Below are 19,475 nucleotides of genomic sequence, written 5' to 3' on the forward strand. Positions count from 1 at the left end.
ATTGATTTTTGGGATAGCCATAGAAGGGGGAATCCATCTCCGGCAAGCAGCAGGTCTTGGGGCCTGGACAGTTCCCCTTGGTTGAGGCAAACAATTTAGTTCATCCATGAAAGAATTCACAAACCCAAAAATCGACAAAGGGCTCTGATAGATTTCCTCGTGAATAGCCTTACGTCTCGCTGTCCATATAGCCCAAAGCGTAATTGCTACCTTGATGAACTGTTCGTGAGGGATAGTCTCGATCATCTTGAACAACCAATTTTTTGCATTTGGTTCTCCAATAGAAATCATGTGCTCTACCAGCTCATGGTTAGTCAGGGCCCAAACACTGGCCGCCATATTGCATTCTATCAAGGAGTACCTGCACGAATCAGCACCTCCGCACAGAGAACATGAATTAGATGCAGCCATATTGCGGTGTTCCAGAATATCCGCCGATGGAAGAGACTGTTGTGCCAACCGCCATAGGAATACTCTGATCTTCGAGGGCAAGCACGTGAGCATACGGTGCCACAAACGGGACTGGAGTGTGGAGCTTGGGAAACATGACCAGCCCAATGTATGGACATTGGAACGTAATGGGCCAAGTCAGTTTGTTGCTAGGGAACGGGCGAGGCCCAAGGTATTTTTCAGGATACCTCTTATTACTAATTGCTAGATGAAGTCTAGTCGCATGCAACCCATAGTAAAGACTTTCGTTGGGTTTCCGAATAGATGCAGATAGTAGATGTATATATAGAGATAGAATGTGTAGCCGTGTGAAGCTAGGAAATAATGCACCAAATAAAAGTAGGTGTGGTACCAAATAATTGAAAGTTTTTTCAGTAAAGACTGGGCACTTTGAGCTTTCTTGTAGGGCTCTGGCATAGCTAAAATGATACTCGTGATTTTCAGTGTGTTTTCCACCTGATTATAGCCGTTCCAGCAGCATATTGCACCGAGAGATTGCCGAATTGCTTTTAAGCGCCGGTGTCGAGCCTGTGGACGTGCGCCCAGGTGCCCGGACGGTAATCCGTGTTTGCCAACAAAGGAATTAAAGAAATCAACAATACTATGGACCAAGATGATTGTTAGGTGCATAAGAAACAAGCGGTATGTTGCAAATGTCGAGGCTTATATACGTTGCAGCAAATGTCTTGGTTCATCATGTCGGCTAATTTAGGCTTCATCGTGGAGGTAGTGAGGTTAGGTCTTCTTGGATCTATCTCGCCAGATCCAGCTTAGTCGTCTAGCCTTCGCTACCGCTTTCTTCTCCAGGACCGCGATTGACCACGTCAACAGTGTTTCTCTCGCTTCGATGTGTTTCAGAGAAACACATGCAACCTGTGCTCACAATGCGCCACCAATGGCTAAAGGAGGATGGGAAGTCGATTTTCTCTGAGCACAAGCTTGTAATTTCCTTTTCACTTATAAGGTTGATCATGAAAAAGAAAGAGCGAAAAAACCGAAAACGCTCTCGCGACCGCATCGTCCCCCGCGGGCGACGGGGCCGCGCCGCCACTCCCCCTCGTCCAGCTCCCCCCTCCTCCCCTCCTCCTCCGCCGTCGTCGGCGTGCGTCGCCGGGCAAGGCCCGGGCGGCGCCGGCGGCGGCGGCCCTCGACTTTCCCTCTCGGCGCGGCGCTGCGCGCGGGGTAGGTGCGGCCGGGAGGTGCTCCTCGGCCGGCGGCGGTCCGGCGTGGCGGGGTGAGATCCCCACGTCGGGTGGGAGGAGGGTGGCGGCGCGGCCGTTGGCGGCGGAGCTGCACAGGCGGCGCCATGGCAGGGCCGCTCGGCCCAGATCTGGGCCCAGGCGGGGCCCGGAGGGGCACGCCGGTGGCGCTCCCTGGAGGAAGAGAAGACAGGGCGGCGGTGGGTGGGCGGCGGCGGCACTTCGGCCGGCCAGCTGCAGCATAGCAGCGGGGCTTTACGGGCCCTTTTGGGTCCGGCCGGGCCGGTCCGGGCCTGGTCCGCCTCGTAGCCTCGTCCGGTCGGCTACCGCGAAAGCGGTGGAGGCAGTTCCCTCCCGCGTGGCTGCGGTGCTGCTACCCCGTCCCCGCTGCATCCCTTTTCTTCGTCTAGGCCTTGCTCCGGTGACCACAGTTAGGCGGCGAGGATGGCTACAAGACCGTGGTGGCGTGTGCGGGTGGGCGGCATGTTAGGTGGAGCACGTCGGAGCGTCTGGGGTGGTCGGTTTGGTGGTCGGGAGAAATCCCTGTCGGCATGCTCGACACCGACGCGGTGACGCCTACGGGTGTCACCTTTCCTTCCTGAAGGGCGTCGGGTGTACCTCCTCCCCAATCCCCTCCGCATACCAGGGGAAACCCTAGGACTAGTCCGGGCAACAGCGGCGTCATCGTCGTCTCCTTGGTGAAGGTGTTGCTTGGTATGCGGTGCCTCGGCGTGCTAGGAGCGTGGTGGTACTTCTCCGGAGGGCGCAGCGGTTGCGGGTCATCTTCGTTTTCGTCGATCTGCCGGTGTCGGCATTTTTTCTTCTTTCCTTTCTTTTTCTTTTCTTTTGGGCTTGGTTGTGCTGCGGCCCCAGCGCGTTCGTTGTATCGGGTCGTTTGCTATATTAATATAGCGGGGCGAAAGCCTACTTCGAAGAAGAAGAAGAAGAAGAAGAAAAAGAAAGAGCCCGTGGCCAATGCGGGAAGAGACTAGGAAAGTGTTAACTATTAGTATAGGTTAAAATCAAACGCTTGCCAAATGCCAACCCTGTTTATTATAGTTGCAGATACATCTTACTAGTGACAAATAACATGAATCAGAGGTGTATATATGAACAATTGTTAGACGGTTGTACCAAATAATTTGCCAAATGCGTCTGCAACAAAACGAAGCTTCTTCAATGACAGATTGGGTTCAGTCGTACTAGAAGAGATCTCGAGGAGTCCTAGACGATAGTCACCTGTTTTAGGCCATTTGGGATTGCAAGAGACTATTGTTGTTGCTGCATGGTTTATATGGTGGCAGAGAAGGGAAGCTGTGAAGGTGGAGCACGAGCATGTGTCATCGCCAACAAGTGCTGCCTTCTCAGTTCAGGTCTTAACACATAATTATGGATCGGCTTCTGCTAAATCGATTCCAAAGGTAGTCACGTGGACGAAGCCCTCTCCCCCATAGTACAAACTAAACGTGGATGCTACTTTCTTTCCAGATGGTAACGGCGCAGCTTCAGCCATACTCCGTAATTCTAAAGGGGAAGCTGTTGCTGGGAGTGCTAAACCGATGGTAAATCTCGTTGATGCTACATATGCTGAAGCGTTGGCTCTTAAATATGGTCTGCAACTCCTAGAAAATATCGGTTGCGTTCCGGTGATAGTGGAATCAGATAATATGGAAGTTATTCAAGCACGCACTGGTGAGATCGAGCTTTGGAGCCCTTTCACGCCGATATTGTTGGACTGTTTCCAGATTGCAAGCAGAATTGATCAGATATCTTTTCAGGATTGTCCGAGGGAGGCAAATAAGGCGGCGCACAAGCTAGCTAGGCGTAGTTTTGATTCGAATTCTTCTTTCATGTGGGATGGTGAACCTCCACCGTGGGTTTTAAGTGATGTAATTGACGATGTTTCTTTGTTTGAACAATGAATAAAGTGGGCGTCTTAAGTTAAAAAAAAAAACCCGTCTCCGAGCGCTGAGATTCGTGCACGTCGGATCTGCAGACCAAGACACAACCCCGGTTCCCCACCGCGAGAAGGAGGCGCTTCCACACTCTCCTCCTCCAGTCCGCACCCCGCGCCGCCGCGACCCGCGACGCTAAAACCCTAAACCCCCACGCACGAGCAAGCGCCAGATAAAAATCAAGCATGGCGCCGCCTCCCCGAAACCCCTGCCAGCCCCCACCCACCACCACCACCCATGGCGCGGCATCCTAGGCCCCCTCCCCCCCCCCTCCGCACCGCCGCCGCCATCCGCGCCCGCGCCAGCCGACTTCGACCCCGTCGAGGCGTGGCTCCTCGACGACTTCGACTTCGACTTCGACCAGGCCATGGCGAGCGAGCTGGCCAAGACCTTCAATCTCGGCGACGAGGCGGCGGTGGTTCCGGGCGCGGTGGAGCCGATGGGCCCCATCGGAGCTGTTGTCGCTGTCCTGGAGGATGACGGCTCGGTGTCCGGAAGCGGCGAATTGAGTGTGGACCCCGTGAAGGAGGTCGAGGTCACGGCGGAGAAGGGCGAGCTGCTCGGCCTGTTCGGTGCCCCTAGGGGCGTCAAATTGGAGGTCAAGAAGGAGGCTGTCAACTGTGATGCTGAGCCCTGGATTGGGCGGGGAGCTCGGCCTGGGTCATCAGCTTCCGGTGTTGGGGAATAGCGATTCCGCTGCAAAAAGGGATAGTTTGGGGGGGATCAGTTGATGGCTTGATGCCGAGATGGGTACTGTAGTTCTTGTTGATGCCGAGATGGCTACTGAAGCTAATGTTGATGCTGAGATGAACACCGCATAAGAGATTTAAATATCTCTTTATTTTGTTCCTGGATTAAAAGATACAATCTTGATGAACATAAAACGTGGAAAAAAATTATCCAATTTAAATACAACACTCAAAACCCAAATCTGTTTGCCTGTAGGGATGTGCAAGCCTCTCCGTTTTGGAAAGGAGTATTGTGGGCCATGAATGCTGCTAAATTTGGTTACTTATGGTTAGTGGGGAATGGAAAAAAAAATAAAGTTTTGGGAAGATCAGTGGTTCAGAGGCACTAGCCCAGCGATTCACTTTTGGGATCTTTATATAATCTGCAATGAACAGAACAAGACAATTAGCGAGGTGTGGGTTGATGGACAAATTAAGCTCTCTTTTAGGAGATGTTTTAATCAAAAACTAGTGAGCCTCTAGGAAGATTTGGTAGCTATTGTACAGGGCCTTACCTTATCTGATGGTGAAGATCAAATGGTGTGGAAGATGAGCGATTCAGGGGTGTATAGTTCTCAGTCCTTATATGCGTTACTGAATTTTAGAGGGATTACCCATGTGTTCGTACCAGCGGTGTGGAAGTTAAACATTCCCCCCAGGGTACAAGTGTTTCTGTGGCTAGTTTCTCATAACAAGATTTTGACAAGAGAAAATCTAGCTAAACGTCAACATGTTAATGATCCTAGTTGCCTTTTCTGTGGAGAAACTGAAACTATTGAACACTTATGTTTTAGTTGTGATGTTACTAGATTAATATGGAGAAATGTGTCTGATATTGTTAAAACTATTGTTGGCATTAGCTATGAAAATGTTGCTAGACTCTGGATAAGTAACAAGAAGAATTGTGCAATTAATATGATTGCTTCTTCTATTATGTGGAATATGTGGAAAATGCGAAATGAAATATTTTTTGGAAGACTAACTTGGAGTAATATCCAGATGATGTGGAGGAGAGTGGTACAACTACTCATGAAATGGACTCCATTATGCTCTCCCCAGGCAAAACTGATGCTGGAAGAATGGATACTGGCATTGGACAAAAAAGCGCAAGAGATTCCCCTGCTAGGATGGCGTTGAAGAGAAGGAAGATGTTGGTGGCTAATGGCCCTGGGACTCCGGAAGCTCGCTTTGAGAACCGCCTCAAGACCTAGGGTGCACCCAGCAGTTGTCTAGATAAGAATATAAGTCAGTTATGTTATGTTGGAGCAGCAACTTAATATGTAATGCCTTTTTTTGGTCCTTTTGGTAGACTGTTCAGTCTCTTTAGAGACAAAAGTGTAGAACCTGGGCTTAAAAATCTGTGACTGGAGACGTTGTTTCATTTCAATGAAATGGAACAGGGCGGATGCCTTCCATCTAAAAAAAAAAAGATGAACACCGCAGCTACTGCTCATGCTGATACCAGTACCGCAGCTCCTGTTGATTCAGAGATGAGAACAGTCACTCCTGCTCATGCTGATACTAGTACCATAGCCAAGGTTGATGCGGAGATGATCTCGGGGGCCTCGCTAAACGAGGAAGTGGGGCATGTAGGAGGCAAGGGTGAGGTGGAGACCAAGGACGAAGTGTTGGAGATTAGCGACGATGAGGAGTCAAGCGAAGCCCGCAAAAAAAAAGCAGTGACGAGGAAGAACAACAAGACAAGAATGACGAGGACTTGAGTGAAACCTCCAGCCCCCATGGCTGCCGGATGTCTGCAGATCTGGGCGAACATGGACTTGAAACGGGCCTAGGGCCCCTGCCCTGATCCGAACTCAAGGAGGCCAGATCACCGCTGCACACCACCACGCCAGGAGCTCCGCCGAGCCAGGGCGGACGGGCGCAACGCCGGAACCTATCCACACCGTCCTCGCCTTCCATCGCCCGACATGGCCTGAGTTTGTGTCGCCCACTGCCATGGCTTCTCCGGGGAGCCGTCACCGCGAGCACACCCTGCCCGCGGTGTCTCCGCCACCGTCGCCGAATTTATATTTTTAGTCTATTTTTGAGTTTTGTTTGATCCATTTAGATGTGCAATTGTGTGAAAATGTGGTTTTTGGGGCTGCATTTCAGCGCATCTGCAAAAAAACCATTTCAACGCTGGATTTTGGGGCCGCGGTTTAGAACACCCGGCGAAGCTCTCGCCGGCGTCGCGCGCGGCATCCGCAGCGCGCGCTCTAATTCCGATTTACAACGCCGTGTTATACATCGTTTGTTGGAGATGCTCTAAGTTTTCCAAGAGTCCTTTAGAAGTATTGCATTTCAGAGAGTTTTCCATTAACTCGGACCTTTTGTATTTTTTTCTTTTTGGTGCGGTTATACAAACTTTAGTGTAAAGTCTGTCCGCCAAAGAGTGCAAAAGCATATGGCCCGGAAGCAAAACCGGCAGATCAAATCTTGAACTGGTTGTCAACATTGGTGGATCTAGAATTTTTTCGAAGCCTATACACATTGCAAACTACTTAATTTGGTCTAAAGGCTAAAAAAAAGAACTACAGTACTTTGGTCTACCACAGAACCACCGTCCCCCATATTGGAACTCCCACCGCTTGCGCTTTCGATCATCGCTGCCAAGTTTTTTGTCGTTTTGTTTTTTTGAGATGATCTTCGCTGCAGAGTGCAAGCAGGGGAAAAGTCGGTGCCTCAAACGGGACTGGAGTGTGGACTCTGGAGACGAACCGATCGATTCAATCAATGGATGTGGCTTCTTGAATCTGATCAACCCAAAGTATGGACATTGGAACGTAATGGGCCAAGTCAGTTTGCTGCTAGGGAACGGGCGAGGCCCAAGGTATTTTTCCGGATACCTCTCATTACTAATTGCTAGATGAAGTCTAGTCGCATGCAAGCACACGTTCTCTTTTTTACCTTAACTTACTACACATGAAAGACTTTCGTTGGGTTTCCGAACAGATGCAGATAGTAGATGTATATAGAGATAGAAATGTGTAGCCGTGTGAAGCTAGGAAATAATGCACCAAATAAGAGTAGGTGTGGTAATAATTGAAAGTTTTTTCAGTTAAAACTGGACACTTTGAGCTTTCTTGTAGGGCTCTGGCATAGTTAAAATGATACCCGTGATTTTCAGTGTGTTTTTCACCTGATTATTGCCGTTCCAGCAGCATATTGCACCAAGAGATCGCCGAAGTTCTTTTAAGCGCCGTTGTCGATCCTGGGGACGTGCCTAGGTGCCCGAACGGTAAGTCCGTGTTTGCCAACAAAGGAATTAAAGAAATAGAAAAGTATGGACCAAGATGACCGTCAAGTGCATAAGAAACAAGCCGGGTGTTATAAGTGTCGAGGCTTACGTTGCAGCATCCTGCTCAACTAGTCATCATAAAATTCTGAAGTGTTGGTGATTGGTATCTCAATGCTTATCAAGAAATACTACGACACATGACTGTATAGAGTGGGCTAGTTCTACGTACTCTTGTACAATAGTTGCCAACCCATCCCTGAATCTATACACTTACTCAAGCTCAATGGAGTTGTTTAGTTATCCATCCGTCTTCCTTGTTATTCACTTTGGAGTTGCATGAGCAAAGTGTGACAAATTCATCCAGAAAGGCCAAGATTAGCCCAATGTAACTGATCCTATCTAAAACTAGAGATGTCCTGTTGCGACCCAAACTCGTGATAAGAGTTGGCTATTCTCTCTCTCTCTCTGAGACAGGCGAAAGAGGTGATCCGTTCAACCACTGCCCACTAGCGAAGGCTACATGTCCAATCGTCAAGTTGTCGCGCTCTTAGATCGATGTGTTCTCGTTTTGTAGGTGGTGTTCGTGTTTTGGCTAGTTGGTTCATGTCAGCCAATGTAGGCTCGTCGTGTAGCAAGTGGGGTTAGATCTTCTTGGATCCGCCTGGTCAAATACAGGTTAGTTATCTATCCTTCACGGTCGCTTTCTCGCAAAATAAAAAAAATTGTTTCTCTCGCTTTGATGTATTTCACAAGAACACGGGCAAACATCTAGATTTGCCCACACCGAGCCACCAACGGCTGTAGGGGAAAGGGAGTCGATTTTTGCCAAGCATGCATGTGTAATTTCGTCTTTTCATTTTTTTTTGAGAGAAATCCACGGATCTATTAATAATCATCAACAATAGTACAAATAATCCAAAAAGTAAAGAAAATTACAAATTGGTACTCGGACCATCTAGCGACGACTAGAAACACTAGCAAGAGCCGAAGGCGCGCCGCTGTCCTCGCCCCTCCATCGCCGGAGTCAGGTACAACTTGTCGTAGTAGACAGACGGGAAGTCATCGTGCTAAGGTCCCAAAGGATCAGCGCACCAGAGCATCAACCATCGCCAATAATGACAACCGTATATCGAAAGAGACTGTCATGAAACAACACTAACAAACACGAAAACCGACCGGATCCCAGGAGATCCGACGGGCACACAACTCCACGCGCCCTCCGTCAGTGCTAGATGCACCACCGGAGCGAGGATAGGACGGGGAGTACCTTATTCTAACTTAGGAGGTAGCCGCCGCCTCACCATCCCAAAAAAGAGACTGAAAAACAAACTAAATTAAGAACAGGAACTCCCCGCTGGCGAGGGACCGTGGTCCACCACACCTCCAAGGCCCCAAGGCCACCGGAGACGGAGCGGACCGGCGGTATCGCCGGCGAGGAGGACAGAACCCTAGATGGGTTTGTGTGTTTTTCCGCCGCCTCCTGGGCACGTACCGGTTCGTACTTGTTTTTGCGACACGTCTTTTCACTTTTGAAATGGGTTCTACCCATGGGCGGACTCAGGTATAGCTTTGTGGGGGCATAGCCCCCCACCCAATTTTTTCAAATCCTCTAAAATTTGTTCATATTTGAATGCAAAATGTTTAAATTATGAGAATTTACACTATATATGTGCCCAATAATCCTACACTTACGTCTGGCCTTACGGAAAGTACATGGACAAATGTGTAGCCTGTTGATTGGTTCAGTTTTGATTCCGCCCTAAAAAATCGGGCCACGTTTTCATCCTTTCCTCTGCCTGCTGAGTCCGTAAGATTTTTTCCGTAAGTGTTATCCGTAGGTGTAGCATTACTCATATGTGCCCCCAGTGACATGCTCAGAATTCTTTATAGATCCAGCCCTGGTTCTACCGAATAATAATTTGCCAGTTGAGAAATTTTTTTTTGCGAAATGTGGCTGCAGCAAACGGGCCCGTCTCGGAGCGTTGAGATTCGTGCACGTCGGACCTGCATCGCCCGATTTGCGGACTGCGGACGCTTCCACACTCCTCCTCCTCCTCCTCCGCACCCCGCGCCGCCGCGACCCGCGACGCTAAAACCCTAAACCCCCACGCACGCACGAGCAAGCGCCAGATAAAAATCAAGCATGGCGCCGCCTCCCCGAAACCCCTGCCAGCCCCCACCCACCACCCATGGCGCGGCATCCTAGGCCCCCCTCCCCCTCCCCCTCCGCACCGCCGCCGCCGTCCGCGCCCGCGCCAGCCGACTTCGACCCCGTCGACGCGTGGCTCCTCGACGACTTCGACTTCGACTTCGACCAGGCCATGTCGACCGAGCTGGCCAAGACCTTCAATCTCGGCGACGAGGTTCCGGGCGCGGTGGAGCCGGTGGGCCCCATCAGCGCTGTTGTCCCTGTCCCGGAGGAACACGGCTCGGTGTCCGGAGGCGGCGGATTGGGTGTGGACCCCGTGAAGGAGTTGGAGGCCACGGCGGAGAAGGACGGGATGCTCGGCCCGTTCGATGCCCCGAGGGGCGTCGAATTGGAGGTCAAGAAGGAGGCTGTGATGCTGAGCGCTGGATTGGGCGGGGAGCTCGGCCCGGATCATCAGCTCCCGGTGTTGGGGAATAGCGATTCGGTTGCAAAAGGGGATACTTTGGAGGGAGCAATTGATGCCCAGATGCGTTCTGTACCTCTTGTCGACTCCGAGATGGGTACCGCAGCTCCTGTTGATGCGGAGATGAGTACCGTAGCTGCTGTTGATTCTGCTATGAGTGCCGTAGCTTCTGTTGATGCAGAGATGGGAACACTGACTCCTGCTCATGCTGATACCAGTACCATAGCCCATGCCGATGCTGATACTAGTACCGTACCCGCGGTTGATGCGGAGATGAGTTCAGGGGCCTCGCTAAACAAGGAAGTGGGGCGTGTAGGAGGAAAGGGTGAGGTGGACAGCAATCACAAAGTGTTGGAGATTAGCGACGACGACGAGTCAAGCGAAGCCTCGTCGAGCAGTGACGAGGAGTCGAGTGAAGCCTCGTCGAGCAGTGATGAGGAAGAGCCGGTGCCCAAGAAACAGGGTGGAGTTATTGACCTGGAGGCCATCATGGAAGAGGGTGAGTTGATGGCTGAAGCCGACGATGATGACGAGGATGAGACACCAAAGGGTCCTGCCAAGTCCAAACATGAAGTAGAGGTATTAAATTGTATCCCGCGCTTTGCAGCTCGCCTGTCAAGTATTTCTAGGTGTCTTTTCTTGCATGTCATAGTGTGAATCATTTGCTAGTGAGTTAGTATTCGGTTCTAATTAGTTCCACTGACTTGTATAAATGTCCGTTTTCATGCTCAATGTTTTTAATCCATGGTCCATTAAAAGTTAATACCCACCTATTCATTTGCTCTTGTGAAAAATCCTGCACTTTCTGTAGCTGCACTATAGCAACAAAATATTCTCTACTACTACGAAGCTGCTACACCCATGCACTTCTGTGCTCAGTTGCCAAAAACCACACATTTAATTGTTAAATTTCAGTGTTACTTGTTTCTATGTATATATTCTGAAGTAGATGTACCATCATACCTTGCAGGTACTTCCTCCAGTTCCAAAGATTCAAGTGCAGTTGGAACCACATCATAAGCCACTCCCAGTGGGAACAATTTCAGCTGTAAGTCTTGTATTGAACTCTGAATTTTCATCCAACTTTTATTAGCATTTGTCGGTGAACAAAAACTGGGGTTTTCCAGCACTTTATGAATACCTGCTTTTTCTAGATGACATCTGTGAAGAAACTATCAGTTCCCGTCATTTATAGGTGTTAAAAGCAGTATAATTTGAATGTAAGAACTAAAAAATGCCCTATATAGAACTTGTATTCACCCTGATTTGTTTGTACTTTATTAGTAGTTCGTTCTGGAATTTGCAAGTTTTTTGGGTGATATATATTTCCTTTACCGCAGTTATTGTTTTGAGAAGCACACTTTTCCGTTATGCTGTTTTGAGATTTTGTGAACAGGCTCATTTATGACTGTTAAAATACACATAGTATATTTCCTATTATTAGATCCATATTCTGAATGTTTGCCTGTTTGCTGTTCATCCAGATCATGGGCGAGAGGGTGGTTGTTGAAGGGTCAGTGGAACACAGTCCCCTGACTGAGGGTTCTATACTCTGGATAACTGAAAGCAGGACACCACTTGGCATTGTCGATGATATATTTGGACCTGTAAAGAACCCATACTATCTTGTGCGGTACAACTCCGTGGAAGAAGTACCTGGTGGGATCAGTGCAGGAACGACCATCTCTTTTGTTGCGGAGTTTGCAGATCATATCCTAAATATGAAGGAGTTATATGCCAAAGGCTACGATGAATCTGCAGACCATGACGAGGAGGCAGATGAACCTGAATTCTCTGATGACGAGGCGGAAGCTGAGTACAAAAGATCACTACGGTTAGCAAAAAGGCAGACTGATAGGCAGCTTGATTCTAAAAAACCTTCTGGCGATAAGAAGAGGGGGCAGGCCAGAAATACCGGATTCCGGAATGACATGCCACCTAGGATCCACGATACACCGACACGTGGTCACCAATCACAGCGTCGTTTCGAGCGCTCAAATATGGCTCCTGCTGTTGCTGACAGCCCAACTCATCGATCAGGTTCTCAAAACTTCTCTATGGGTACACCATCAAGGGACATGCCACCAAGGATCCATGATGCACCCACACCAGATCACCGATCACAATATCATTTTCATCGGTCAGATATGGCTCCTACTGGGGCTGATAGCATGACACGTCCACCAGGTCCTCAAAACTTCCCTATGAGTGCACCAACAATGTTGCCACCGATCTCAATGAATCATTCTATGCCATCAGCTGTTCAACTTGCCAATCAGATGGGTAGTTGCTTCATCAATCCATCACAACAGTTCTCTCATCAGCAGCCAAACATGGTTTGGCCTGGCGGTCTTCCGCATCCACCGCAGCCAAACATGGGAGTTGACGGAGCTGCTCTTGCAGCCAATATTATGCAAAATATACTTATTGGAGCCAGCCAATACCAGCAGTATTTACAGAATCAGAATTTTGGTGGCTTCCCAAATGGAATGCCCATGGCCCCACCACAATTTATGCCAGGTAATGGAATGCCTGGAAACCCGATGCCTTTTGGTGGACAGCCAGGAAATCATCCATTTGGTCTGGCATCTCAATTGCCTATGGGGCAAGGTAACTGTGGCCAGCTACCACACATGACAGGCGACCAAGGGCCGCCTGCTGGATTTCCCAACGCCCAGGGGTTTGGGTGCTTCCCATCACCGCATGTAGATGGTGGAGACCAGCCTCCTGGATTTAACATGCAAGGATATGGGCGCATGCCATCACCACATGGAGATGGAGGACAGCCGCCTATGCAATTCAATTCCCTCCCATCACCGCAGGGAGATGGAGCCAATGGAGTTCAGCCTCCTATGCAATTCAATTCTGGGCAGTTTAACCAAGGGAGCTCATCCTTCCGCGGCAGAAGGCCACAGCAGCGTGGGGGCCGACACTCACCTGGGAGAGGTGGTGGTGCTGGTGGTGGCAGGCATCGTAGGTAGTTAATGGTGATACTTTTACGCCGGGTGTAATTTTGACTCATGTTGAATGAACTTCGTTTATTTCAAGTATGCTGCTTTTTCCCAAAAGAGATGTGTAACCGGTTTGCTGTAATATGCATGTTGTTTTCTGTTGTGGTGCCCATCAATCCACTTATAGTGCTTGCAGCAGCAGCACTGTATCCTGGCTTCCTTCTCATATGAGATTGGATTCTTGACAAGCCTTGGTTATATACTCACTCGTTTCACTAATGTAAAACATTCTAGTTTTTTTTTTGGTAAATGCGTGCATCTTTGAAACATCTAAAACGTCTTACATCAGTATCAGAGGAAGTAGAATTTGCTATACATTCTTTCGGCTGTATCTTTCAGTTGATGTATCCAGTTGTTGAGATCATGCAGCATTTCTGCAGGCGTGCTGCTATCTTTTTTTTTTTAAATCTCAATATCAACAGGGTATGCTCATGGTTTTCTTATTGCTCTCTTGCCCAGTTGTGAACATTTGTTTATCAAATGGTACCATTATTTCCTGAGCGGCTTTGGGAGAAGTATATATAATGTTCACAGGATATCTCGAGCTAGTTATCAGCTCTTGCATAGTCTAAGATAATTACCTTGACCCAAGGAAATCACAAGACATTTTATTTAGCCAAAGTTTCATACTGTTTACTGGATAGAGATCACTCACCACCAGGCCTGCATTTTAATTGAATGGGAATGTATAATGATTTACTTTTTTCCTTATATTGTGATAAACACATGATAAAAAATACAGAGGAACACAACAAAAGGGAATCAATTGGCCATTCGTGCAGCAGGCATGACTCACAATCTTAGCAATTTTGGGATATCCCAATAATCAGAGGTAAATCAACAAGAAAACAACAAGTAAATAGGAGAAACATTCAGAGGATTATTAAGGAAAAGGGTTCGTAAGTTCGTGAGCCAGTTCTAAGCTCAGAGACAACAGACAACAGCCTATGAAGATTACATTGAAGGCTGTCACTAATCACATCACACAGGTCGAGCAAATATCAAAGCTTCAGAATTGACAGACGATCACCAGTCACTGCTTGTAGTGGCAGTAGTTCTGGAGAAGCCAAACTTCAGAATGGTCATCAGCTCTGAAACAACAGCTTCGAAAGAGGAAATCACAGCACACACGTCGAACAAACATCCAAAATTGAGAATAGTCCGAGACCTAAACATTCAGATGGAGATGCTACTAACTAATAAAGTAATAATGGTCAATGTCTTGCTGCCTTGGTACAGCAAGAGGATGCTGTTATCCTTTCAGTAGCCTAGCTAGCTCGGGTCATGGCTCTTGATCAGCAGAGAGAGTTCCTCCATCCCTGTAGTGGCAGCAGCATTGGCGAAGCCCAATTTGTCCCGCAGCTACGCAATGGAGTCGACGCCGCCAACGAGGCTGTAGGAGCAGAGGAGGGCTCGCGGGGCCAGTAGAACGGCGTGTCGTGTTGGAATCCGGTGACTGGCAAGGTCTCGAAGAATTCCATCCCGCTTGTGCAAGAACCGTAGGAAATCTCGCCACCATACTGTTGGGACGCCGCCCGGGGCAAGAGGGTTGTGTCAGGGCAGGTCGGCACAAAACCGGCATGATTGTTCAAGGGGAAGCTGCAATCCTCGGCTGATGGCTCGACATACTGTTCGGAGACCGCCGGAGAGGTCCAATAGGCACCGGGGGCAATGTTGGTTCTGCCGGGGCAGCTCAGCCCGAAACCGGCATGGTCGCTGAAGAAGAAGCTGCAATCTCCAGCTGATGCCGACTCCTCTGGCCGTGTCTCGACGGGCAGCAAAGGATCGGCGGTGGTCCAAGAACCAGAATTCTCAGGAGCAGTGGGCCAGTCGCCTTGTACGGATGTGTCGTAGCAGTTCACAGTGGAAAGGGCGTGGCCATCGGCCAAGAAGGAGGTGGGATCGAACGCTGGTGTCTGTTCTTCTGCCTCCGAGTGCTGCCTCTGGGATTCGTTCAAGAAATCATCATCAGGAGTCGCTGGAGGGGAACGGAAGTTGAGCCGCCGCCTCACGCGAGCTGATGGTGCCACCGGATCCGTGGCCTTCTTCTTGCGCGCTGAGCTTGAGCATCCGGCCGTGGCAGGGCGAGGGGTCTTGTAAATCTTGCAAACAACCGGGCCATCTTCTTGATTCGCGCCGAACCCAAACTCCATCATCAGCCACCCAGATTTCTCGCCGCTGCTGCTCTCGTGGCTGAAGCTCCGACGGTAACCGACGAGGCGGTCCTTCTCCTTCCCGGCGAAGACGTCCTTCCGGCTCTCGGAATGCCAGGTGCCCTGGTTTTCCCCGACCGTCCGCGATTTGCGACTGCCGCGGCTGTTCTTGGCCTTCGGGGAGGTGAAGAAGTACCATATCTTGCTGCTCTCTTCGATCCCCGAGTACGACGGAGGGAAGGCGGCGCAGAGAGCGGCTGGATCGGCGGCGTATACGTCGGTTTCATGGATGAAATCGGCCGTGCCGGCAGGGAGCGGCTGGCGGGCGATCTTGGGGCCGAGGTAGCGGGTTATCAATTCGTCGTCTTGGGGGGCGAAGGAGAGGCCGGGGACGCGCTCAGGCGTGGGAGACGCCATGAGCGCTGCCGAGAGGGCTAGGGTTTGGATCTTGGTGCTGCCGCCAGAGGAGCCGCGCGCGCGTCAAGATGAAGCAGAGAGATGGGGATCCGCGGGAGGAGAGAAAGGGAGCAAGGGTGGATTTGAAACGCGTCAGGCTTCTTGGGCTGTTACTAGACCGGGCCTTTGCGCAAATTAGACCCTCATACCAATTTGAAGACAAACTTTATTCTGCTATGTCTCATTTTTTTCTAGATAGGAATGTATCTACAACTAAAAAATATATATCTAGTTGTGTTCTCTCATGCTAAATTTATTTCTGAACTCTCCACAATTTTGGTAAAGTCATCATGAACCTACGGATAGCCATGAAATCCCCGCTACTCCATTGGCCGAACTATGGATATACTACTTGTGAATCAGGTAAATGAATCGTATAAAGCATGAGAGGCTCACAAAACAAAATGAATCATATGAATCTCTTAAAGCAAATGGAGTTATAAATCATAGTGAATCATATGGAGTATAAACCGTATAAATCTCATGAGTCTGACAATGGATGCGGCACCAAGTCAGCCAACCTTGCATCTAAAAAGATGAATTTAGTTGGTAATACCACAAAGAGACCCTGGCTTAAGGAGCAAGTATTTTTTTTTTTGGTGATATAACTCACATATATAAATGCAAGGTGAATCTCTATATCCGGTGGACAAGATTTTATCCTCATTTGGAACCATGGTTCAAAGAAGCTTTTTTGCCGATGAAGGTCCCATTTTTTCGATAAAGGGAATATATTAATATCAAAAGATATCAGTTATACCTAACCTCTGCAACAACACAACACCTAATGGCAGTACAGATGCACACAACCAAAAAAAGAAAAGAAAACTAAGAAACAAATGTCCCGCTATAACATCCTAGGCTTAACAACAGTAATACAACCACCACCAAGATAACACCTGAAATACAGAATATCCAAAAACGACGCCTCCAAGAAGGAAACGGTGCACCAGCGCTGTCGTCGTCCGAACAAAGATCTTAGGTTTTCACCCTGAAGATAGTCCCCGCTCCCAAAACAATGCCTCCAACAAGATCATTGTCAGGCACAACCAGTTAAGGCTAGACCTTGGGTTTTCAGCCTGAAAGGTAGGACTCTGAACATCACCTTTGTTGCGCCCCCACTTTCATACCACAGCTGCAGAGCCCGGGACACCAAGCAAGTCCCTCAACAATGCGGAGACTTGAACCTCCCTTAGCAAGTCCTCCGCTCTGGCCTTCATGTTATTCCCTTCATCTGACTGCATCATGGACCAAAATGTCTCTTGATGCCAACACAGACTAGAGCTTCGTGCCGCTCCCTCCAGAACCAATCGGCCGGAATAAAAGCATGGGTGCGCACGACCGAATACTACCGATCCAACAAACTTCAGGCAAAGAAAGCACTGTTACATTCGCCGGTGGTGCCTTTCGAAACTCAACACTCCCGCCAGACCGAGAAGAGAAAACCTCAGGCAAGTCTTTATCTTCGCCCAAGAGAGACCCTAGGACCACCGCCTTTATTCAGGTAGGCCCCCACGCCGGTGACCATCCCATGTTGGCCACAGTTGCCGCCGGAGACACCAAACGCAGATCACGTTGTCCGGAGACACCGCACCCGCCCTGGGCACCGCCACAGCCGAAAGTCAGCACTCCACCGACGACATCAACCGTCGCCGGATTTCACACCTCTGCACCTCACCGTCGGGACGCGGTGACAGATCGAAAGACCCACCACCACCATCCGTAGGCCGGCCATCTCCAGCGAAGAAGAGGGTCGCCTCCACCGTCGAACCCAAGGCTGCTGCCCCGGGCGACCTCGTGCCGTGGGAGAAACCCAAGACCACCTCCACGCACCGACGAGAGGTGGGGGGATAGTGGCGCAGAGCCGCCGCCCACCACTAGCCACCACCACCAGCCATCACTGGCGGGGGAGGAGCCGATGGGAGACGGGAGGGCCGCAGCGCAGATCAATCTGGTCACCGCCTCCCAGCCATCCCCGCGACCGGCCACATCGACGAGGAGGGGACACGGTCGCCGTCCCCAGCGCGACACGAGGAATGGCTGCCGCCGCTGCCACCGCCTGCGGTCTTTGCCCAGCGGCACCACCGGCGACGGCGGCGGGAGGCGGTTAGGTTTTGTGGGGGTGCGGGTGCCTCTGTTTTTTTTTCTATAGCTCTGGTCCCCATTTATTATGTTAATGCAACTATATCTATTTTTTTGGCACTCATGCAACTATATCTCTAGGCGTGATAAATTTAGATCCAATTCTTTTGGGGCTTTTGGATGACTTAGAGGCGAAAATAAGCTAAAGCTTAAAGAATTCGATTTTAATCCCTTTTTTGGGCATCCGGCTTCGGCCATTCCGGATCGGTACTTTATGATGCCCCTTTTTTCATACTATTTACATCCAAATGCTACCGCACGGGCTCTCGTTCAGTGGACCATTTTCTTATGTGAGGTCCAACCTGAGGTGTGTGAGCAGGACGCTCAATTCTCAGGATAAGGAGTCCTCAAGCGAGCTCGAGTGCACAAATCCTCTCCCTGCACTTTAGCTAGAAGATGCTAAGATGTTATATTCTTTTTCTTAGATAGTCCAAGAGAAAACGTTGTTGATCTCTTTGTCTAACAATACCATCCAACTACTCTGCAATTCCAACTCAATTTCCCAACGCATCCTATATCCAATAGATCATCTTTGGACCCCCTCGAATGCTAGTTGCTCATTCTTACACTTCCTGTTCCAGTCTCGTCTCTCCCCACCATCACCATGCTTCTGGATGAGTGAAGTAGCAATGGATGAGTGAACTAGCAATAGATGCAACCACTCAAGAGCTCCAAGCTTTAATGTTGAACAGAGCACTTGACATGCAAGATGCTATGTTGCAGTAGGTATTTCACAGTCTGTTGTGGAAAATGTTTCATAGTTTATAAAGAGCTACATGGCCTGGTTGTAGATATTGCACATGGTTAATTTATTTGAGGATATGAAGCATTTATATATAATATATAATATGATGAGGCTAAATGTCACCCTTTATGCAAATGCACATTAAATGCGGCATGTTGACTCGTATGTACTCACCTTCATGCTTCTCCTTGTAAATACCATTGGTGGTGGGAGAGTAGGAGAAAAGAAAGGAAGGGCGAAAATAACAAACCAAGTGGGACCGTGGTGGCTTAAGAAAATCCATCCGGAATTGGATGCGTTGGGAACAAAATTTGGGAAAGCAAACTCAAGAACCCTTTATTTTTCAGAATGTAGAAGCTGCTAGAGTTCTCTCATTAGTTATCCTAACAAGTAAGCAAAGCATACCAACATGTGACTAAGCTCTACCCGTATGACCGGAACTGGAGATTGTTTGTGGAGGCTGGCTGTGGAAGGTATGGTTTGCAAGCTGCGGCTAGGCTAGGCATCCCGAGGATCCTTATTCGAACATGTTGCACCTTTTTGGAGCGGGGTGCTCCTACGGGCACCTCCGGCGTGGAGCTACGGGGTATCAAAGACGGGCGAGGACTGCTGGACGCGTGCAGGATGGTGGAGCTGTCTGGCGTCATGGTGACATCGACGGTAGGCCTGGCGCGGTCAATGCGTTGATCTCACTTGGAGATGGGTTCGAGATAGATGGCGGTTGCGAACTCTGTGACGTGCGCAATGGCACACCCTCAGAGTTTTGCTTTTTGGATGATGTGCGTT

At 49.4% G+C, this 19,475-nt stretch overlaps 1 protein-coding gene across 1 annotated transcript; it reads left to right on the top strand.

Annotated features, from left to right (window-relative positions):
• The first annotated feature begins 9,759 nt into the window (after window positions 1-9,759).
• On the top strand, window positions 9,760-13,403 carry LOC124648466. Its single transcript, XM_047188232.1, has 3 exons — window positions 9,760-10,761; window positions 11,153-11,230; window positions 11,667-13,403. The coding sequence occupies exons 1-3, from the start codon at window positions 9,760-9,762 to the stop codon at window positions 13,161-13,163; spliced, it is 2,577 nt and encodes an 858-aa protein (XP_047044188.1). The 3' UTR covers window positions 13,164-13,403.
• Window positions 13,404-19,475: the final 6,072 nt, after the last annotated feature.

Source organism: Lolium rigidum, chromosome 4 (genome assembly GCF_022539505.1).
Source record: "Lolium rigidum isolate FL_2022 chromosome 4, APGP_CSIRO_Lrig_0.1, whole genome shotgun sequence".
Taxonomy (NCBI): Eukaryota; Viridiplantae; Streptophyta; class Magnoliopsida; order Poales; family Poaceae; genus Lolium; species Lolium rigidum.